General features: G+C 45.9%; 1 protein-coding gene across 1 annotated transcript in view; it reads left to right on the plus strand.

Annotated features, from left to right (window-relative positions):
• Nucleotides 1–4020: 4020 nt before the first annotated feature.
• fsd1 (fibronectin type III and SPRY domain containing 1) overlaps nt 4021–19482 on the plus strand; it is a 56347-nt gene continuing 40885 nt past the window's right edge. Inside the window, exons 1-3 of the mRNA XM_038777120.1 lie at nt 4021–4234; nt 9666–9761; nt 18052–18183. Of these exons, the coding sequence (XP_038633048.1) occupies nt 4217–4234; nt 9666–9761; nt 18052–18183 (246 nt within the window). The 5' untranslated portion in view covers nt 4021–4216. The remainder of the gene's footprint in view (nt 4235–9665; nt 9762–18051; nt 18184–19482) is intronic.

Raw genomic sequence — 19482 nt, forward strand, 5'->3', positions numbered from 1 at the left:
CAATGCGTGGCACCGACGCCAACATTGCTTGGATGGCGACGGCAGTGGAAAGCCTGGTGCATGACATCGGCACCGTTAGTGAAGGTGTGCAAGGCGTCGCGCAGTCGGTGACGGTCATGAGTGAGGGTCTCGACAGAATGTCGCTGGGGAATATGACTGAGTACCAGGCCGACCTTGATGGGGTTCTGTGGGACATGTCCTGCTCTCAGATGGGAATGGCCGAGGTGCTGCGAAGCTTGACCCAGTCGCAGATGGGTATTGCCGAGGCGCTACAAAGTATGGTCCAATCACCGAGGAGCACCGCAATTCACTTTTCCCGCCGGCAACACACCCCCGCCAGTGGGTTTTGCGGAGGCGTGGGGTGGTTACAATGAGAAATCCCATTGACTTTTAAAAAATAGATTTAGAGCGCCCATTTGTTTGTTACTATTTGTTTCCAATGGACAATTTAGCATGGCCAATCTATCTACTCTACTCTTTGGGTTGTGGGGGTGAGACCGATACAGACACGGGGAGAATGTGCAAACTCCACACAGACAGTGACCCAGGGCCGGGATCGAACCCAGGTACCCGGCATCGTGAGGGAACAGTGGAAAATCCCACTGACAATCGGCAGGAAGACAGAATCCCGCCACCAGCAAACGGCGCACAGCCGAGTAACACGTGGCTGGCGGACCGGAGAATCGCGCCCATAGTTAAGATATGGATAACAGAGAATCGAGTGAACACAAGTTAACGAAACATGCAAGGCAGGAAGCCAGGATAATAATAGTGCAGCACAAGGTTGGAAAACATAAAACAGTCTATTGTTTTTTACTGATGCCATCATAAAAATGGGAGAATAACAGCATGTGTCTTTCTTTTAGCATTGGTTTAATTTGTAGACATCCCCGAAGTGAAGTCCTTTTCAATAAATATATGGCAGCCAGGGGATTATAGTTTCAGATTGGAGAGGACCCAAGTACCATTTTTTTCACAGTGACCTCAAGTGACCCTTAACAATGAGTTCTGAGTCCACAGACATTTTGCTTGGTTCAGTTTGGAAAGTTCTCATCTCACTTTGGATGAGAATTTAGGAGGCATGGTTAGTAAGTTTGCAGATGACACAAAGGTTGGGGGATAGTGGACAGTGAAGAAGGTTATCTAGGATTGCAATGGGATTTTGCTCAATTGGGCCAGTGAGCCGGTGGATGGCAGATGGAGTTTAATTTCGACAAATGTGAGGTCATGCATTTTGCTAGATAATATTGGGGCAGGACCTACTCAGTTAATGGTAGGCTGCTGGGAAAGTTATAGAACAAAGAGATCTAGAACTACAGGTTCACAGCTCCTTGAAGGTGGAGTCACAGATGGACAGGGTGGTGAAGAAGACATTCAGCATGCTTGGTTTCATTGGTCATAACTTTGAATACAGGAGTTGTGAAGTCTTGCTGAAGTTGTACAAGACATTGCGGTACATTACGGTAGCATTGTTGCTTCACAGCGGCAGGGTCCCAGGTTTGATTCCCGGTTTGGGTCACTGTCTGTGTGAAGTCTGTACGTTCTCCCTGTGTCTGTGTGTATTTCCTCCAGGTGATCCGGTTTCCTCCCGCAAGTCCCGAAGGACGTGGGGCTGAATTCTCCGCAGGTGGGATGCTCCTTTTTGCCAGCAGGTCGGGGGTTTCCCGACGGCGTGGGGCTGCCCCACAATGGGAAACCCCATTGACCAGCCAGCGTAAAGGAACATCCCGCCGGCAGGGTGAAATGGAAATGTGGCATGGCAGGGCAGAGAATCCAGCCCGTGCCGTTAGGTGAATTGGACATTCTGAATTCTCCCTCAGTGTACTCAAACAGGCGCCGGAGTGTGGCGACTGGGGGATTTTCACAGTAACTTCACTGCAGTGTTAATGTAAGCCTATTTGTGACAATAATAAAGATCATTATTAATAAGGCCACATTTGGAATAATGTGTACAGTTCTGGTCACCCCATTGTAGAAAGGATATTATTAAACTACAAAGAGTGCAGAAAAGGTTTACGAGGATGCTACCGTGACTTGATGGTTTGAGTTATAAGAAGAGGCTGGATAGACTGGATCTGTTTCCCTGGAGCTTTGGAGGCTTAGGGGTGATCCAAAGAGGTCTATAAAATGATGAATGACATAGATAAGGTAGATAGTCAACATATTTTCCCAAAACTAGAGAGCATAGGTTTAAGGTGAGAGGGGATAGATATAAAAGGGTCCAGAGGGGCAATTTCTTCACACAGAGGGTGGTGAGTGTCTGGAATGAGCTGCCAGAGGCAGTAGTAGAGGTGGGTACAATTTTGTCTCATAAAAAGCAGTTAGACAGTTATATGGGAAAGATGGGTATAGAGTGATGTGGGCCAAATGCAGGCAATTGGGACTAGCTTAGTGGTTTAAAACTGGGCGACATGGACATGTAGGGTCGAAGGGCCTGTTTTCACGCTGTAAACCTCCATGACTCAATGGGCGGGTTTCTCCATCCCGCCGCACCAGATATCTGGCAAAACGGAGAATCCCAACGGCGGAGAATTCAGCCCTATGACTCTATAACGTCACAGCCTCAAACCAGGGTTTGCACACATAATCTAGGCTGAGACAGCAGTGCGGAACTAAAGGAGTATTAGCCGTTTGAAACATTGACATCTGTTCGAAAGAAGGAGAAGTTCTGTCCTGATCAATTTTCAACCCCAGCCAGCATCGGCAAAACAGATTGATTAGTAATCATATCATTGATGTTGTTTGGGGAGCAATGTATTGGCACAAAATGGCTTCTATGATTGACTGTAGAGGTTCTGTAGAAGGGTCATTGAGATCCGAAACGTTGGGCAGGATCCTCCATCCTCCCAGCTGCTTGTTTCTCAGCAGTGGGAGGCGGCGCACCGTTTGCTGGAGGCGGGATTCTCTACCCCCGCCGCTGTCAATGGGATTTCCTATTGAAGCCATTCCCCGCTGCTGGGAAACCCATGGGTGGGGGTGCATTGGCAGCGGGCCAGCGAATAGCTGTAGAATTCTGGCCGTTAATTCTGTTTATAAGGGCTTTAACCTGGGCACTGGAAACAACAAATGTACACCCAGCCCAATCGACTCTACGAAGCCCTCCTTATTAACAGATGCTGCCAGACCTGCTGAGTTTATCCAGCAGTTTCTGTTCTTACTTCAGATTTCCAGCATCCACAGGATTTTGCTTTTATTTTCCACGATTGCCTATAACGTGAGTAAAGTGGCCATGGTCCCAGATGTCCGTAGGCTGCTTTCCCCTTTGAGGGGAAGAGCTGACTGCTGGTGATTTAACCTCGGGGTCCTCACACCTCAGGTGAGAGGGCAAGGTTGAGAAGGTCTTCATGAATAACCTCAGCCGGTACGAGGCCGCTGTTGGCCTCGCTCCGCAGAACAAATCAGCTATCTGACCAACTGAGCTAAACCAAATCACTCCAATCCAAAAAGGGTCCAAACTGTGGAAAGGGGATACTGACCCTAAGGAATTAGGGGCAGCACGGTAGCATGGTGGTTAGCATAAATGCTTCACAGCTCCAGGGTCCCAGGTTCGATTCCCGGCTGGGTCACTGTCTGTGCGGAGTCTGCACGTCCTCCCCGTGTGTGCGTGGGTTTCCTCCGGGTGCTCCGGTTTCCTCCCACAGTCCAAAGATGTGCGGGTTAGGTGGATTGGCCATGCTAAATTGCCCGTAGTGTCCTAAAAAAAGTAAGGTTAAGGGGGGATTCTTGGGTTACAGGTGTAGGGTGGATACGTGGGTTTGAGTAGGGTGATCATTGCTCGGCACAACATCGAGGGCCGAAGGGTCTGTGCTGTACTGTTCTATGTTCTAATTGTTTTATGTATTAAACTCCCATTATAAACGGGAAATGATCAAGAGGACTGTCGTCTTTAATACTATGCTTTTAGTCCAACCCCAGGAATTAACAGCCCAAGAGAATCTGATTTGCTGAAAGCTTTGCAGGGTAGAGATGTTTCCGGCTGTGTGATGCAGGCAGAGTTAAAATCCGCAAATCCTACAAATCCCACAATCCGTTGTAGTGAGCGCTGCTATTGCGCAGAGCCTGGTACTGTTCAGTGATAAGTCCCCCTTTTCTCGCACTCTGTGCTTTGTTCGGGATTTTAAAGAGTGGAGGGGAGGGGGTGAAACTGAGCCAACGCAATGTAAATGCAACCGGCTGTGTTTAAAGAAACGGAAAGGATTCCTCACTCAGGTCCGCAATGGCAGATTACAACAAGGTAACAGAGAGAGAGAGAGACAGTAACAACCTACAGTGAATGCTTCAACCTGGTCTTCCAGCAACGGGACCTGGCTAGGGGAAAGAGGGAGAGAGGAAATTGACTTGCGTTACAAAATGCGCTCAGCTTTTGCATTTTGCAAATGAATTTCAGATCATTTCGACCAGCTTTCTGGCCTGCTTTCCTGCTGTTTAACGCGTGAAGCCTGATTTACTCATTAAATTCAGATAGCAGTGGAGACCTGAGGCTTTAAAAAAAAAATGTAAATGCAACCAGCGTTTGGTACGGAAAATGGGAGGGGTGGGTGATTGGAAATAATTGCGTTTTGCTGTTTCATTGAACCACTACAGCCTGTGCTGAGCATGGTTTAGTTGGATTAATACTGCAGGTGTGGTCACTGCATTGTTTATTTGTGTATTCCAATATACACTGCTAGTCCTTTTTTACATTGTATGGATTATACAGGGTCTTTAATATATACTGTAAGAAATTAGTTATTTTTTTTCCACTTAACCCAGTTAATGTTGTCTCTCACTGGTAGTTATAGGCCTGTGTCTGAGCTGGTTTCAGGATGAACCAGTTTGAAAGGAGTGTCAGTGCTGCTGTATCTTTAAGCCCCCCTATAGAAACCTGAATTGTGTCCTTAACAATCAAGTTTATAAATCTGATTTGTGACCTATAATCAGGATGGTTAGGGGCTGTGGGTGGGTTTATCACTGCCTCCGCCAATTTTGTGAGACATTTTAAAAAATTGAATATTTCTGTGATGGGGAAACCTTCAGCGTGCTTGGATTTCGGCCTTTCCCTGTGGTCTCCAGAATTTTGAATAGGGCTTGGATGCTAGACAAACTCCTGATTGTAGGATATTTAAAGCAAGAGATATTAGTACAAATCTTGATGTTTGCGCTAATTCCAAATTCTGTGCCTGAACTACACCCTTAGCACTTTACTTTAATAATAATCTTCATTATTGTCACAAGTAGGCTTACATTAACACCTCCATGAAGATACTGTGAAAATCCCCCAGTCACCACACCGGCACTTGTTTGGGTACACAAGAGGGAGAATTCAGAATGTCCAATTCATGTAACATGCACGTCTTTCGGCACTTGTGGGACGAAACTGGAGCACCCAGAGGAAACCCACAGACAAGGGGAGAACGTGCAGACTCCGCGCAGACAGTGATCCAAGCCGGGAATAGAACCGGGTCCCTGGCACTGTGACGCAACAATGCTAACCACTGTGCTACCATGCTGACCTGTTGTCATTTGTATTCTGAAGGATCAGAGCTAAAGGCTTTTACAGTGAACTTGCGGAGCCCCAAATTAACCAGATCTGAAGGTATTGAGGGGAGGTTTCCTAAAACGATTTCCTTGCTTTCTCTGCCCCTCTCTTTCTGTGCCCCCCCCCCCCCCCCCGCCTGAGAATGAGGGGGGGGGGAAGACATGTCATCAACAACCTGAACCCAGGGGCCGAGAGATACAAGCAAAGAGAGCAAAGATGAAGTTGCTGGGAATGCAAGACGGGTCCAGCTGTATCTAGGAAGAAAAAGTCATTGTTTTTACTGTGACCCTGTTCCAGAATCGTGACTGACTTTCCCCCTCTTTCCTCGGGTAACAATGGAAGCAAATTGAAGGTCCACCATTTTTATCTTGGATTTCCAACATATGCAGTTTTTGCAAAGTGAATGCACACATGATAACTAGTAACCCTGGCAATGTGCTAGTAAAATAGTCCAGCCAGCATTGGCTCAGTGGCAACAATTGAGTAAAGATGGCAATTACCTCAGCCAGGGGATGTTAGTACTCAAAGGCGTTTAATGATACCTTGCCCTTTGCTGTAATATTTAAGGTTGGACCAAATTCTCAGTTTTCTTCCCATCGCCAAACGGGCTTTCCAAATTGTTTGAACAAACCCAAAGTTACATTTTGGCTAACATAGCAACCTCCAGCCCAGCCTGGCTCCTACATAATGCTCAGGGGAGTCTATAAGATACATTGTGCAGGCGATTATTTTACCGCCTTCTCCTTCATCTTAAAACATGGATTCCAAAGGCACCTTCTCGCTCAAGTGGCATTCCTTGTAACCCTAGAGCTGAGTTTTGACAGCATTATTGATATGTGGTGTAAAGGCTTAAATAGTATGGATCTTTACTTCAGTGTCACTTTCCCAATATCAATGCACCTTTTATTAAGTGATGGAAAAGAGCAGATTTGTAAAAATCATTTTGTGGACTGGGCCAGCACATTTTGCCCATCACTAATTGCCCTTGAACTGAGTGGCTTGCTAGGCCACTTCAGAGGGCAGTTAAGAGTCAAACACATGGCTGTGAGTCTGGAGTCACATATAGACCAGACCAGGCAAAGATGGCAGAGTTCCTTCCCTGAAGGGCATCGGTGAACAAGATGGGTTTTTACGACAATGGTTTCATGGTCATCATTAGACTTTTAATTTCAGATTTTTATTGAACTGAAATTGCGCCATCCACCATGTTGGGAATGTAACCCAGGTCCCCAAAGCATTACCCTGGGTCTCTGAATTACCAATCCAGTGACAGTACCAGTATGTCACTGCCTCCCCGAATGGAGAATGTTGCTAATACAGTGCAGGGGTGGGCACCTGCAGCCCTTTGTGGAGACCTTTATAAAAATGAGGAATCCTAAAGTTTTACTGGACTGACGGAAGTGCTATTAGAGGAAGGGGTTGGCTAGTCTTGCGGGAGAGAAAGGAATTTTTTTCTTTATTCATTCATGGATTCAATGGACCATCATTTGTTGCTCATCCCTGATTGCCCTTCAACTGAGTAGCTTGCCAGGCCATTTCAGAGGGCATTTAAGGGTCAAACATATTGCTGTGGCTGAGTCACATGGAGGCCAAACCAGGTAAGGATGGCAGATTTCTTTCCCTGTAGGACATTAGTGAGCCAGATGGGTTTTTATGATAATTGACAGTGGTTTCATGATCATCACGGATAATCCTTGGGAAGTGAAAGACAGTGCATGGAGAGAGAAGAGGAACCTGTGGAATGGGAAGAGATAGGCTGTCTTCTTTGCAGAGTGGTTCAAAACAGGAGTAGAATTTATGGACGATTGGAGGCTATATTTTGTGACACTTGGTGCAGGATGCTGGAACATTCTTGAGAGTAATGCTTGGAGCAAGAATGTTATTGAGGGGGAAATGAGCAAGGCCACTTGAGAAAATGTTCAGTTAAATGCAGGCTGGCCCTGCAATATGATGGTTGTACAACCTGACGCGCACAAATGCTCATCACACAAGGTTGTGTGAAGGTGCGCATCTCCAATTGGTGTAGGACAGAGAGTGAAAGATCAAGCTCCTTGAGTATTTATATGACATGTTGTTAAGATGATGTTATAAATGCATTTGGTTTTTAAAGAGCAAATAATTTCTGTTCTGAAATCAAGTTAATTTTTGCTAGACTTTCTGTGTCTGATTTTCCGTCAAAAATGCCATGATTCTCGATCTTTTTCTCATTGAAAGTTTGGGTTTTGTCTGAGTGGAGCAGACTGGACTGCGTTACACTGAAGTGAATTACTGGGTGACATTGGGGTCGGGAGCAAATTTAGATGACAAATTATAGTCATCTCCACAAAAACTGGCTTCCAATATAATGGTCAACAATTTATATAATCTCAAACCTATCAAGTTCAATAGTAAATTTAAGACTATGATTGCTTTAACCAATCAAATTGTCTTTAATAAAAGCAATAGATTTATAGTTTTTGTACAGGAATCTTGGATCATTCTCTACCCAGGATGTCTTTATCCTCTAGATGCCAATGTGGCCCAGAGCAACCTTTTTAAACACTTGTGTTGGCCGTTGGAGAACAGGCTGTGTGGAACATCAGCTGATGAAGTTCTCCAGCTGCTCAGCATGCCCTCGGCACAGGAATCGAGCAGAGTCTGTATCAGCTGAGATTAAAGTTGCTAACTTGAGCCATTTCCCAGTGTGGATACTTGCTTAAGCATTGGGAGTAGAACAGGTCGGAAAAACACCCAGAGCCAAGAATAACCCTTCAAAACTGTACATACATGGTGCCCTTCATAACTTTGTAGCCAACAAAGTACTCTTTTTTTGAATTGTTGCCATTAAATGTAGGGAAATGTGACAACGCGTTTGTGCACAGCAGGATCCCAGATAGCAATAAGACCTGACCAGCTAAGTGCTGGTGGTGCGGCGATGGGTGTCAGCAAAACTGGGAGAACTCTGCCTGCTCTTCTGTGAGCAGTGCAGTGGGAGTCCAGCCGAGAGATGGCGTCTCGGATGGTATGACACAGCACTCCCGTAGTGTCAGACAAGGCTATGTGTTTATGTGGCTGCATCGCATGACCTGACTCGGACGAGAGAGAGAAACTGCTGATTCACAGTTGATGCCAATTGTTCGTTCTCTTAGGATATACTGGGGACAGCTGTTTTAAGACTGATAAGTTCCCATGGTTAAACAGCAGATATAAGCAGCCTACACTGTAGAGTGTCACACACAAGTGAGTTAGCAAACCACAAAAATAAAATGTAGTTTATAATTTTTGTTTTCTATAACTGCCTCAACGCCAATTTACCAAACATATTCGACCATAATGTGTCAGCGCTGTGTTAACTCCAACAGTGGAAACTTTGACTTGGGCCGAATCAATTGCTCTGACAGAATTTACAACCCAATCAAACATTGTGGCGACAGTGACACTGGTGAAGGAGAATTTGCAATTGAACTTTCCTGCCTGCCATGCAACCATCTGGATTTTTTTCACTGAAGCCAGAAATCCATAATATTTGAATTCATAGCAGTGTAATTTTTTTCATAGCTTCTTGCAAGGTTCATCAGTGCTGCAAAGTATGGCTTTGTCATAGTTCAGTGCAGGATAAAATGCGACTGTTCGCCAAAAGAAATACACAGGGAGGGATTTTCTAGCCCTTTCCGCCAGTGGGATCTTCAGCTGAAGATGACCCCCCCTCCCCCCACCCCTCAGCGCCATCGATGGAACTGGAAGATCCTTCCGACAGCCAATGGTGAGCCAACTTCATTGCCAGAAACATACCGCAGTTAGAAGGGGAGTAGACAAACCCTCTCCTAGTCAAAAAATTGATGGTAGTAGGCCTATAGTACAGGATGTCGATATTAAGGTGAAAAGAATCAGGAAATAAAGTTTGCCAGTGAAAAATTTAGTAAAACGCTAATTCACTTCACTTTATGCAAAGCTAGGCCCTTTTATGCTGATTCTTGTGGACTATTGAAAACGGACACTTTTTAAGTATATTCTTCTTCAACTCTGACCTTGCTTAGGTTTGTGTAACAGCCTCCCCGAACAGGCGCCGGAATGTGGCGACTAGGGGCTTTTCACAGTAACTTCATTTGAAGCCTACTCGTGACAATAAGCGATGTTCATTTTCATTCATTTCATTCTTTTTCATCAGGAGACTTTGAAGAAAATTATTACTACCCTGGCTGTGAAGAATGAAGAGATCCAGAACTTTGTCTTTGTGCTGAAACAAACCCTGAAGAATGTTGAGGTATTTATATTTGGTGCCCAGCATGCAAAGCCCTATCACACTGCCACCCTGTTGAGCTCACTTCATTTTTTTTTGTTCAATGCAGTATGGACGTTGCTGGCAAGGGCAGCATTTGTTGCCCATCCCTAATTAATCTTGAGAAGGTGGTGGCGGTGGTGCATCACTGCAATTCACCTCGTGTAGGAACTTTGGAAGAAGGCTTCCAAGGTTTTTTACCGAGCAACAGTGAAGGAATGGCCAATATAGTTCCAAATCCGAATGGTGTCTGCCTTAAAAGGGAACTAAAAATTGGTGGTGCTCCCATGTTGAAACACGGACTGAGTGCTGAAAGTAAATGGTGTGTGTGAGTGAATATTGTAAGTGTATCTAATTCTTGGGCAGTGTCATGGCCAAACGCAGTTAGCTTTCCTTCAGTGTTCCACTTGCCTGTCCTCTTTCCTGGCACCCCAGCACTTTGTGCCCCGGAGGTGCTAATTTGGAAGCCTGTATACAAACAGACTGAGACGTAACATTTTGAGGGCGGCACGTTAGTACAATAGTTAGCACTTCTGCCTCACAGCACCAGGGATCCGAGTTCAATTCCAGCCTTGGGTCACTCTACGTGTGGAGTTTACACATTCTCCCTATGTCTGCATGGGTTTCCTCCAGGTGCTTGGGTTTCCTCCGACAACCCAAAAATGTGCAGGTTAGGTGGATTGGCCATGCTAAATTGCTGAAGGACAAAATATGTGTAGGTTAGATTAAGGAGTTAAGGAGATAGGGCGGGAGAGTGAGCTTGGGTGATGTACTCTTTCAGAGGGTCGATGCAGACTCGATGGGCCAAATGGCCTCCTGCACTGTAGGGATTCTGTGGATTCTATGGATTGGCAAAGATCAAGAGTGAATGTTCAAAAGGCATTAGTCAAATAAGACCTAATTAAAGAACTTGAAAATGTATGCATCTGTCTCAGATGTTACACTGCAAATATCCTGGAACCATTCATTGTCTTTCTCTTCTTTTTTCAAAATAAGTACCCAATTTAGCATAGCCAATCCACCTAAACTGCACATCTTGGGTTGTGAGTTGAAACCACGCAGACATGGGGAGAATGTGCAAACTGCTTATGGAAAAGGACAAGAGTGGTCCTCGAGTGAAGGTGTTAGACTGGGGAAAGGCTAATTACAACAGCATTATGCAAGATCTGGAGAGTGTTGACTGGGCGAGGCTGTTTGAGGGAAAATCAACATCTGGCATGTGGGAGGCTTTCAAATGTCCATTGATTAGAATTCAGGACTGGCATGTACCTGCGAGGGCAAAAGAAAAGGGTGGCAAGTATAGGGAACCCTGGATAACGAGGGATATCATGAACCTTGTCAAAAAGAAAAAGGAAGGATTTGTATGGTCTAAAAGGCTTAGGACAGATGAAGCCCTTGAAGAATAGAAAGCAAGTAGGAAGGAGCCTGATGGGATCTTCCCCCACAATACGGAGGGAGACAAGGGAGGAAATTGTTGGAGCCTTGACGGTAATCTTTGTGTCCTCATTGACTAAAGATGATGTTCCAGAGGACTAGTGAGTAGCCAATGTTGTTCCATTGTTTAAGAAGGGCAGCAGGGATAATCCAGGAAATTATAAGCCGGCGAGCCTTGCGTCAGTGGTCGGGGAATTATTGGATAAGATTCATAGAGATGGGATTTACTCACATTTGGAAACAAATGGACTTATTAGTGATGGACAGCGTGGTTTTGTGAAGGTGAGGTCGTGCCTCACTAATTTGATCGAGTTTTTTGAGGAAGTGACAAAGATGATAGATGAGAGAGTAGATGTTGTATAGATGGACTTCAGTAAAACCTTTGACAATGTACCTCATGGTAGACTGGTACAAAAGGTGACATCACATGGGATTAGAGGAGAGCTGGCAAGTTGGATAATGAACTGGCTTGGGCACAGAAAACAAGAGGGTAGCAGGAGAAGGGTGCTTTCCTGAATGGAAAGCTGTGACTAGCAGCGTTCCACAGGGAACAGTTCTGCGGCCTTTGTTGTTCGTGGTGTACATAAATGATTTGGAAGACAATGTAGCTGGTCTGATTAGTAAATTCGCAGAAGACACACAAATTGGTGGCGTTGCGGGTAGCGAAGAGGATTGTCAGAGGTTACAGCAGGATATAAACTGTTTGGAGTCTTGGGCGGAGAAATGGCAGACTGAGATTAATCCGGACAGGTGTGAGGTTCTGCACTTTGGAAGGTTCAATGCATGTAGGAATTACACAATAAATGGTAGAACTCTTGCGAGTACTGACAGGCGGAGAAATCTGGGCACGCATGTCCACCGATCACTGAAAGTGGCAACGCATGTGGATAAGGTGGTCAAGAAGACATAGGGCATGCTGGCCTTCATTGGTAGGGACATTGAATATAAAATTTGGCAAGTCATGTTGCAGCTATGTAGGACCTTAGTTAGGCCTCATTTGGAATATTGTGTACAATTCTGGTTATCACACTCGCAGAAGGATGTGGATGCTTTGGAGAGGGTACGGAAGCGGTTTACTCGGATGTTGCCTGGTATGGAGGGCATAAGCTAAGAGGAGAGGCTGGATAAACGGTTTGTTCTCACTGGAACGTCGGAGGTTGAGAGATGCCCTGATAGAGGTCTACTAGATTATGAGTGGCATGGACAGAGTGGATAGTCAGATGCTCTTTCCTAGGGTAGGAGAGTCGAGTACTAGGGGACATAGGTTTAAAGTGCATGGGGAAAAGTTTAGAACAGATGTGCGTGGCAAATGTTTTACAGAGGGTGGCAAATATATGGAAAGCACTGCCTGCGGAGGTGGTGGGAGCTGATATGATAGCGGCATATAAGGGCATCTAGACAAATATATGAATAGGGTGTGAATGGAAGGATACGCACTCCGTAAGTAAATACGGTTTTAGTTTAGGCAGGTACCATGGTCGGTGCAGGCCTGGAGGGCAGAAGGACCTGTTCTTATGTGGTCTTGTTCTTTGTTCCACACAGACAGTGATCCGGGGCCTGGATCGAACCCGTGTCCTCAGTGCCGTGAGGCAGAGTGCTAACCACTGCGCCACCGTGCCGCCCTATTGTCTTTCTCTTATATTGTATGCAATCCTTTCTCATTTGAGGGAGCCCAATTCTAGGGATCATGGATGATAAGCACTAATTAATCAAATGGGGAATTCAGGGAGGAGGGGGACATCCTTCAGCCAGAGAGTGGTTAGAATGAGGACCTGACCTTGCACTTAAAAGTAATTGAGGCAAATAGTGTAGATATAATTTTAAGGGGAAGTTAGATACGGACATGAGGGGGTTAATATCAACGATGCCGCTGATGGGGTAGATAAAGGATGGTGCAAGGAAGCTTGATCAAACGACTGGTTTGACGTAGACCATGAGCCATGTAGCCTGTTTTTATACAGAGACACGTGCTTGGAGCGATACGTGGCTAATTTGTGCGGCCTGCTACAGCTCAAAGGTAAAGCTACCGGCCTTAAAACCCATTGAGATTGCTTTTGGGTTGCAGCCAGCTGCAAAGGAGCCAACGCAATAAGCAGGGGACTTGCTATAATGTAAAAACAGCTTTTACTTTTCTATTCCGCAAGGACTAATGGGAAGATAGGCCACAAATAGTCTTTTCACTTGGTGAGTAAACACAGGATAGGTTGTGGCACTGACCTCCATGGATAAGCAAGATTGCTGGTTGGGTCCTTGGTCTATACTGAGTGTGATCTGTGATGGAATGCTGATGGTGCTTTACTGTTGGTCTCCGTGCCCCTGAACTAGCACTGGTGGGGTGAGGGAGAATTGACTTGTGGGCAGGATGTCGCAGGTAGGTACAGAAAATTTGGAAAGCCGGCTTTCAGCAGCACTGGAAATTCCCAACTCTGGGCGGGACTGGAAAATCCTGCCCTTGGTTTCTGCTGCCTATCACCATATCCTGGCCCATTAGCAATGGGTACTGGATGAGGGAGAGGACTAGACTCTACTCTTTTTTTGCTCATCACTGTTGGTTTTGCTATTTGGGCTTATACATGCAGAAAGTCATTTGAATAAGAAGGTCTGGAGAATGGAACTGTGCCTAACCAAGACATTGACACCACAGCAAGCAGCTTTGGGATGTCTGCTTTATGTTTAAGCGCCAGTTTTGTATGTTGTGGGCCTAATTGAAGTGGACAGGGTGTGACTTAACTGGATTCACCCAGCCAGTGTTCCTTGATGCAGTAACTGAACACGAGCATTGCAAAGTTGAAAATTCGGGAGAGATTTTTAGAATATTCAGAAAATAATTCTAAATCTGTTTGAAATGTACCATAGTCCAAGTTTGCCTACATTGTTGTGTTTGCTGCTTAATCTACCAAGGGGATTGAGTGGGATTAATGATAGTGATCTCGGACAGAAGGAGCAGCGTTAATGCTGCTGAATTTCGGACTGCATGTGCATACTGGTGCAAAGGCCCTGATCCCCATTCTCCCGAGACCAGTAACATTCAATGTTAATAACAAATGGGGAATACTGTATTACATTGACGGGCATTGGGGTGGTGCTGGCATCTGCCAGTAAACAGCCTCAAAGGCTTTCTTAATTAATGTGTCTCCTGTCCTTGTCAATTTGTTGATCTTAGATAGGGCAGCAGTAGGAATACTACAATTTTTTTCTGTCCTGACTGGGCCTTGGTTTAATATCTCATCAAAGAGATGGCTCCTCCAAACCTTTTTTTAAAAATGTATTTTACAAACATGTATTTTACCAACATGTATCAAAACAGGTTATAGCAAATGAATATCCTAGGAAACATACTTCTCAACAATCAACTGTACAGTCTGTACAGAGTTTTCCCCTTTTTCACCCTCCCCCACCCCCCTACGACGAACAGCTCCTCAAACACAGTCACAAACATCCCCCATCTTTTCTCGAACTCCCCTGCTGAGCCCCTTAACTCATACTTTATTTTCTCTAACCGCAGGAAGTCGTACAGGTCACCCAACCGTGCTGCTACTCCTGGTGACGATGCCAACCGCCACTCCAGCAAAATTCGCCATTGTGCAATCAGAGAAGCAACGGCCACGACATCGGCCTTCCTCCTCACCATGAGCTCCGGCTTCTCTGAAACCCCAAATATCGCCACCAGAGGTTCTGGGTCCACCTCCTCCTCCACTATCGTGGCTAAGACCGCGAACACTCCCGCCCAGAATCTTCCCAATTTTTTGCAACCCCAAAACTTGTGAGCGTGATTCGCTGACTTTCGCCCACACCTCTCACACTCATCTGCTACCCCCTGAAAGAACCCACTCATTCTCGCCTGGGTGATATGCATCCTGTGCACCACCTTAAACTGTATCAGACTCATCCTTGCACAAGAGGAGGTCCCGTTTACCCTACGCAGTGCCTCATTCTATACTCCCCAATTGATCTTCGCTTCCCGTTTCTCCTTGATCTTCACCACCCGCTCGCCTCCCTGCTCCTCCAGCCACGTGTATATATCCCCGATTCCTCCCTCCCTTCCACATCCGGAAGCAGCAGTCGCTCCAGCAGGGTGTATCCCGACAACCTAGGAAACCCCCTCCAGACCTTGCGCACAAAGCCCCTAACCTGCAGATACCTGAACTCACTCCCCCTCGGCAGCTCTACCCTCTCCCTTAGATCCTCCAGGCTGGCGAATCCTTCCTCCAAATACAAATCCCTCACCTTGACCAGCCCCACTTCCCTCCACCTCCTGTATACATTATCCATCCCCTCCGGCTCAAATCCATGATTCACGAACATCGGCGTTAGCACTGACATCCCTTCCACACTAAAATGCCTCCTCAAGTGATTCCATATCTTCACCGTGGACAGCACCACCGAGCTCCCTGAATACCTACTCGGAGCCATTAGCAATGCTGCCATCACCATAGCTCTCAGGCTAGACCCCTTTATAAGATTCCTCCCCCATCTACGCCTTCTCCTTCCCACCACCGCCGCACCTTGTCCATATTCGCCGCCCAATAATAATGAAGCAAGTTTGGCAACGCCGACCCCCCCCCCCCTGCTGTCCCTGCCTCAGTAGTAGGGCCCACGGGGCCCACCCACCCTCAGCATTTTCCCCGCCCATACAAAGTCAGAAATGATTATGTCCACTTTCCGAAAAAAGGCCTTTGGTATAAAGATCGGGAGAGCTTGAAAGATATACAAGAACCTCGGCATAATATTCATTTTCACCACTTGGACCCTCCCCATCAACGTTAAGTGCAGTATATCCCACCTCTAAAGATCCTCTCTGACCTCCTCCACCAGCTTCCTTGCGTTCCACTTATGGAGCCCCGTCCATTTCCTCACTACCTGAATCCCCAAATGCCTAAATCTATCCCTCGCTACCCTAAATGGCATCCCCCCCTAAATTAGCCCACTGTCCCAGCTCATTCACCAGGAAAACCGGAGTATATGCAGACGTATAACCTGTTGAAACTTGTTCTCCTTGGCTTTCCTTACTGTGTGCATCAGTAAACTAATGCACCCAGATTCTTCCTCTGGGTTGCATTATATAGCCTCGAGTCATTTTATTCCCTATTCTTGTTACCTTAATTTATCCATGCCAATGTCATTTGTCACTCATTTAATCTCACCAGCATATCCTGACCGTTCTTGTATGGAAATCCTCAGCTGGTCTGGCAAGATCTGTGGAGAGGGAAGCTGAGTTAAATGTTTTGGGACTGTGACGTGCTCATCACAACCTGAAATGTTAACTCTTGTTTCTCACTCTTCAGATGCTGCCGTCCTGTTGAGAATTTCCAGCTATTTCAGATTTCTAGGATGCACTGTATTTAGCTTTTGTGTCTGACCCCTTTTATATTTGGTTTGCCTGTTATGCTTTGAGGACCCCAACCCTCAACTTAGTGCCATCTGCAAAATGAGGTAACTTTCTTCCAAATCATAGTCACTGTGCACAACAATGGCCTAGTATAGGTTTTGTTTGTGGTACCGATTGGTGCCACCTTTCTATATCAATGCAGCTCCATTCACAATGAAACTCTCTTTGACAATAGTCGAAGGCGGAATGTTTTCATGGGTATTTGAGAACCCGTGCACTTACTTAAATAGTTTAACAGATAATTTATCATCCACCTGACCCACCAGAGCAGCACTATTGGTAATATAGACATATATAACCAGGGGATGGTTTAGCTCACAAGGCTAAATCGCTGGCTTTTAAAGCAGACCAAGCAGGCCAGCAGCACGGTTCGATTCCCGTACCAGCCTCCCCGGACAGGCGCCGGAATGTGGCGACTAGGCGCTTTTCACAGTAACTTCATTGAAGCCTACTCGTGACAATAAGCGATTTTCATTTCATTTCATCAGTACCGCAGTAGGGTGTTGGCTAACATTTGTATCTTGGAGTGGTGTTTGAACCTGCAACCTGAGTGCAGCCAAATGATTCCAAACTGACATTTCAAAATTAAATCTGAATTTCCACTAGTCTAATAGAGTAAATTTGGAACATACCTCTTTCACTTTTTACCCTTAATGAGTGTTTATCTCTATCACTGTCTCATTCAATAGCTTTTATTTGTTTTTCGAAATTCTGACTTATTTGTCCTTTTTAACATTTTATTCTAAAATATTTTTGTTTTTCTTTTGGGCTAACCAACAGTCCTCAATTCTACTTCCTATTTCTCTCTGTTCTTTTTCAACCCCAGTGATATTTTTGTAATCCTGGCTCCCATTATTTTTTTAATGTACTTAATCAATTATAGCATAAAGAAAAAATTAAAGACAAGAACCCTTCCAAGTGAATTTTTGCAATACTCGAACTTGCTAACCATGCAATTTGAACTGCCTGTTCGTCCAAATGGAGAGATGTTTTTCACTGGCTTCACCTCGGCCATTTTGGATGGGTGTGGTATCGGCTAGGCTTTTTCAACCATTTGTCATGCTGAAGGGAAAATAAATCATGATGGCGCAGCACAATGGGAAGCTTAGTTTGTAGTAATGGCAACTTATCAAGACATTGGTTATTTCAAGAATATGAGGATTTGTCATTTTTATATTCGGTTCATCTGACTTGTAGAAAAAGGCCCAACAGATTCTGTCCTCCTAGACTTGCCTGAAGAGAGAATGGCTGGGTGCACGAGAATAGAGTGAAGTTACAGCACCTGTTGCTCGTGACATCCTGGCTTTAAGTGGTCTTTTTTACGTAAACGTTGGTACTTGTAAATAAGCCAAAATAAACTTATGTTGACTGTAAGGGATTTTAAGTTCCAGACAAATGTTTTGTGCCTCATTCTGATTTGGTTTCCTGACACTCATCTACTTTTTTTTCTAGGATAATTCTGAACGAGCTCTCACAGACCTGGAGACAGAATATAGTTCATTGTATGCCATCCTGGATGAGATGAAGGAAGACATGGTCACAAAGATCAAGCAAGAACGAGCCAGCAAAACGTATGAACTGCAGGTAGGTGCTGTCATCCCAGCAAGGCTGCCATCAATGATAGATATTGCAGTCAATGCTGAGTTTAGCTTAAGCCATAGCCAGTGGCAGATGTCAATCACCAAGATAAATTAAGATGGCAAAGGGAGGCTTGTGTAACTCAGTAAGGCCTTTGACAAGGTCCCTCATGGCAGACTGGTACAGAAGGTGAAGTCACATGGGATTAAAGGTGAGCTGGCAAGATGGATAGAGAACTGGTTTGGTCGTGGAAGACAGAGGGTAGCAGTGGAAGGTGCTTTTCTGAATGGAGGGCTGTGACTAGTGGTGTTCCACAGGGATCAGTGCTGGGACCATTTCTGTTTGTAGCATATATAAATGGTTTGGAGGAAAATGTAACTAAAAAAAATAAATCAAAATTATCTTTATTGTCACATGGCAGCCCACATTGCAGAATAAAATAATAGAGGCATCATACTGGTTGTGCACAAGGGTGTTAATGTGTTTTACAATTCCCCACACTCCTAATGGTGCCAACCCAGTGCCCTCAGTGATCCTCAACGTGCTTTGCTCTCCTAGCTCTACCACTATGTTTAAGTATTTCCCCAGGATGCACAACAGTGGTGGAGGCAGCCAGCTGCCTCCCTTGTCCTGTGGCCTTCGACGCCCCTGGTGGACGTTCTCTGGTGGCTCTGGGGCCGGAGAGTCCGGCTCACTTGGCGGCACATGCACAACCATGCCACCATGTGCCATGTGCTAACTCTGAGGTGCGGCCTCATGAGAGAGTTGGAACTTGGAAGAGCTGGAGGCCACCATTGCCACTCCATGGGACGGGTCCAGTTTGGCACTCAGCACCCCCCCCCCCCCCCCACCTCCGGTCAGTGCCCATAGGACCCTGAGCTTCACTTTTGGAAGGAGGGGTAGTTCGTTCGAGCCCCGGCTGCCCCTGCATCACCTGGCTCTGTCAGCCTTGGTGGTTCCCCATGGTCCCACCATGTGTCGATGCCCTCGGCGATGCTCCTCAGTGATTGGGACATGCTCTGCTGCACCTCAACAATGCCCACCTGTGACTGGGACAAGCTCCACAGCACCCCGGTCATTCCCATTTGAGAGCAGGACTAGGTCAGCCTAGTGCTGTGTGACATCCCCCAGTGAGCCGGACATTCTGCCAAACCCTCAGCCAGGGCTATCACTGACTGCGCGATGTCTTGGACACCTTCACTCATGGTGCTGATGTCATTCACCAGGCTCTCTACTGCGGTCGCCACCCTAGTAGTGTTGACCTCGGTGCCACGCATTGCTGGCAACATCTCCTGCGCCCGTAGC

The sequence above is a fragment of the Scyliorhinus canicula genome, chromosome 18 (genome assembly GCF_902713615.1).
Source record: "Scyliorhinus canicula chromosome 18, sScyCan1.1, whole genome shotgun sequence".
Lineage (NCBI taxonomy): Eukaryota > Metazoa > Chordata > Chondrichthyes > Carcharhiniformes > Scyliorhinidae > Scyliorhinus > Scyliorhinus canicula.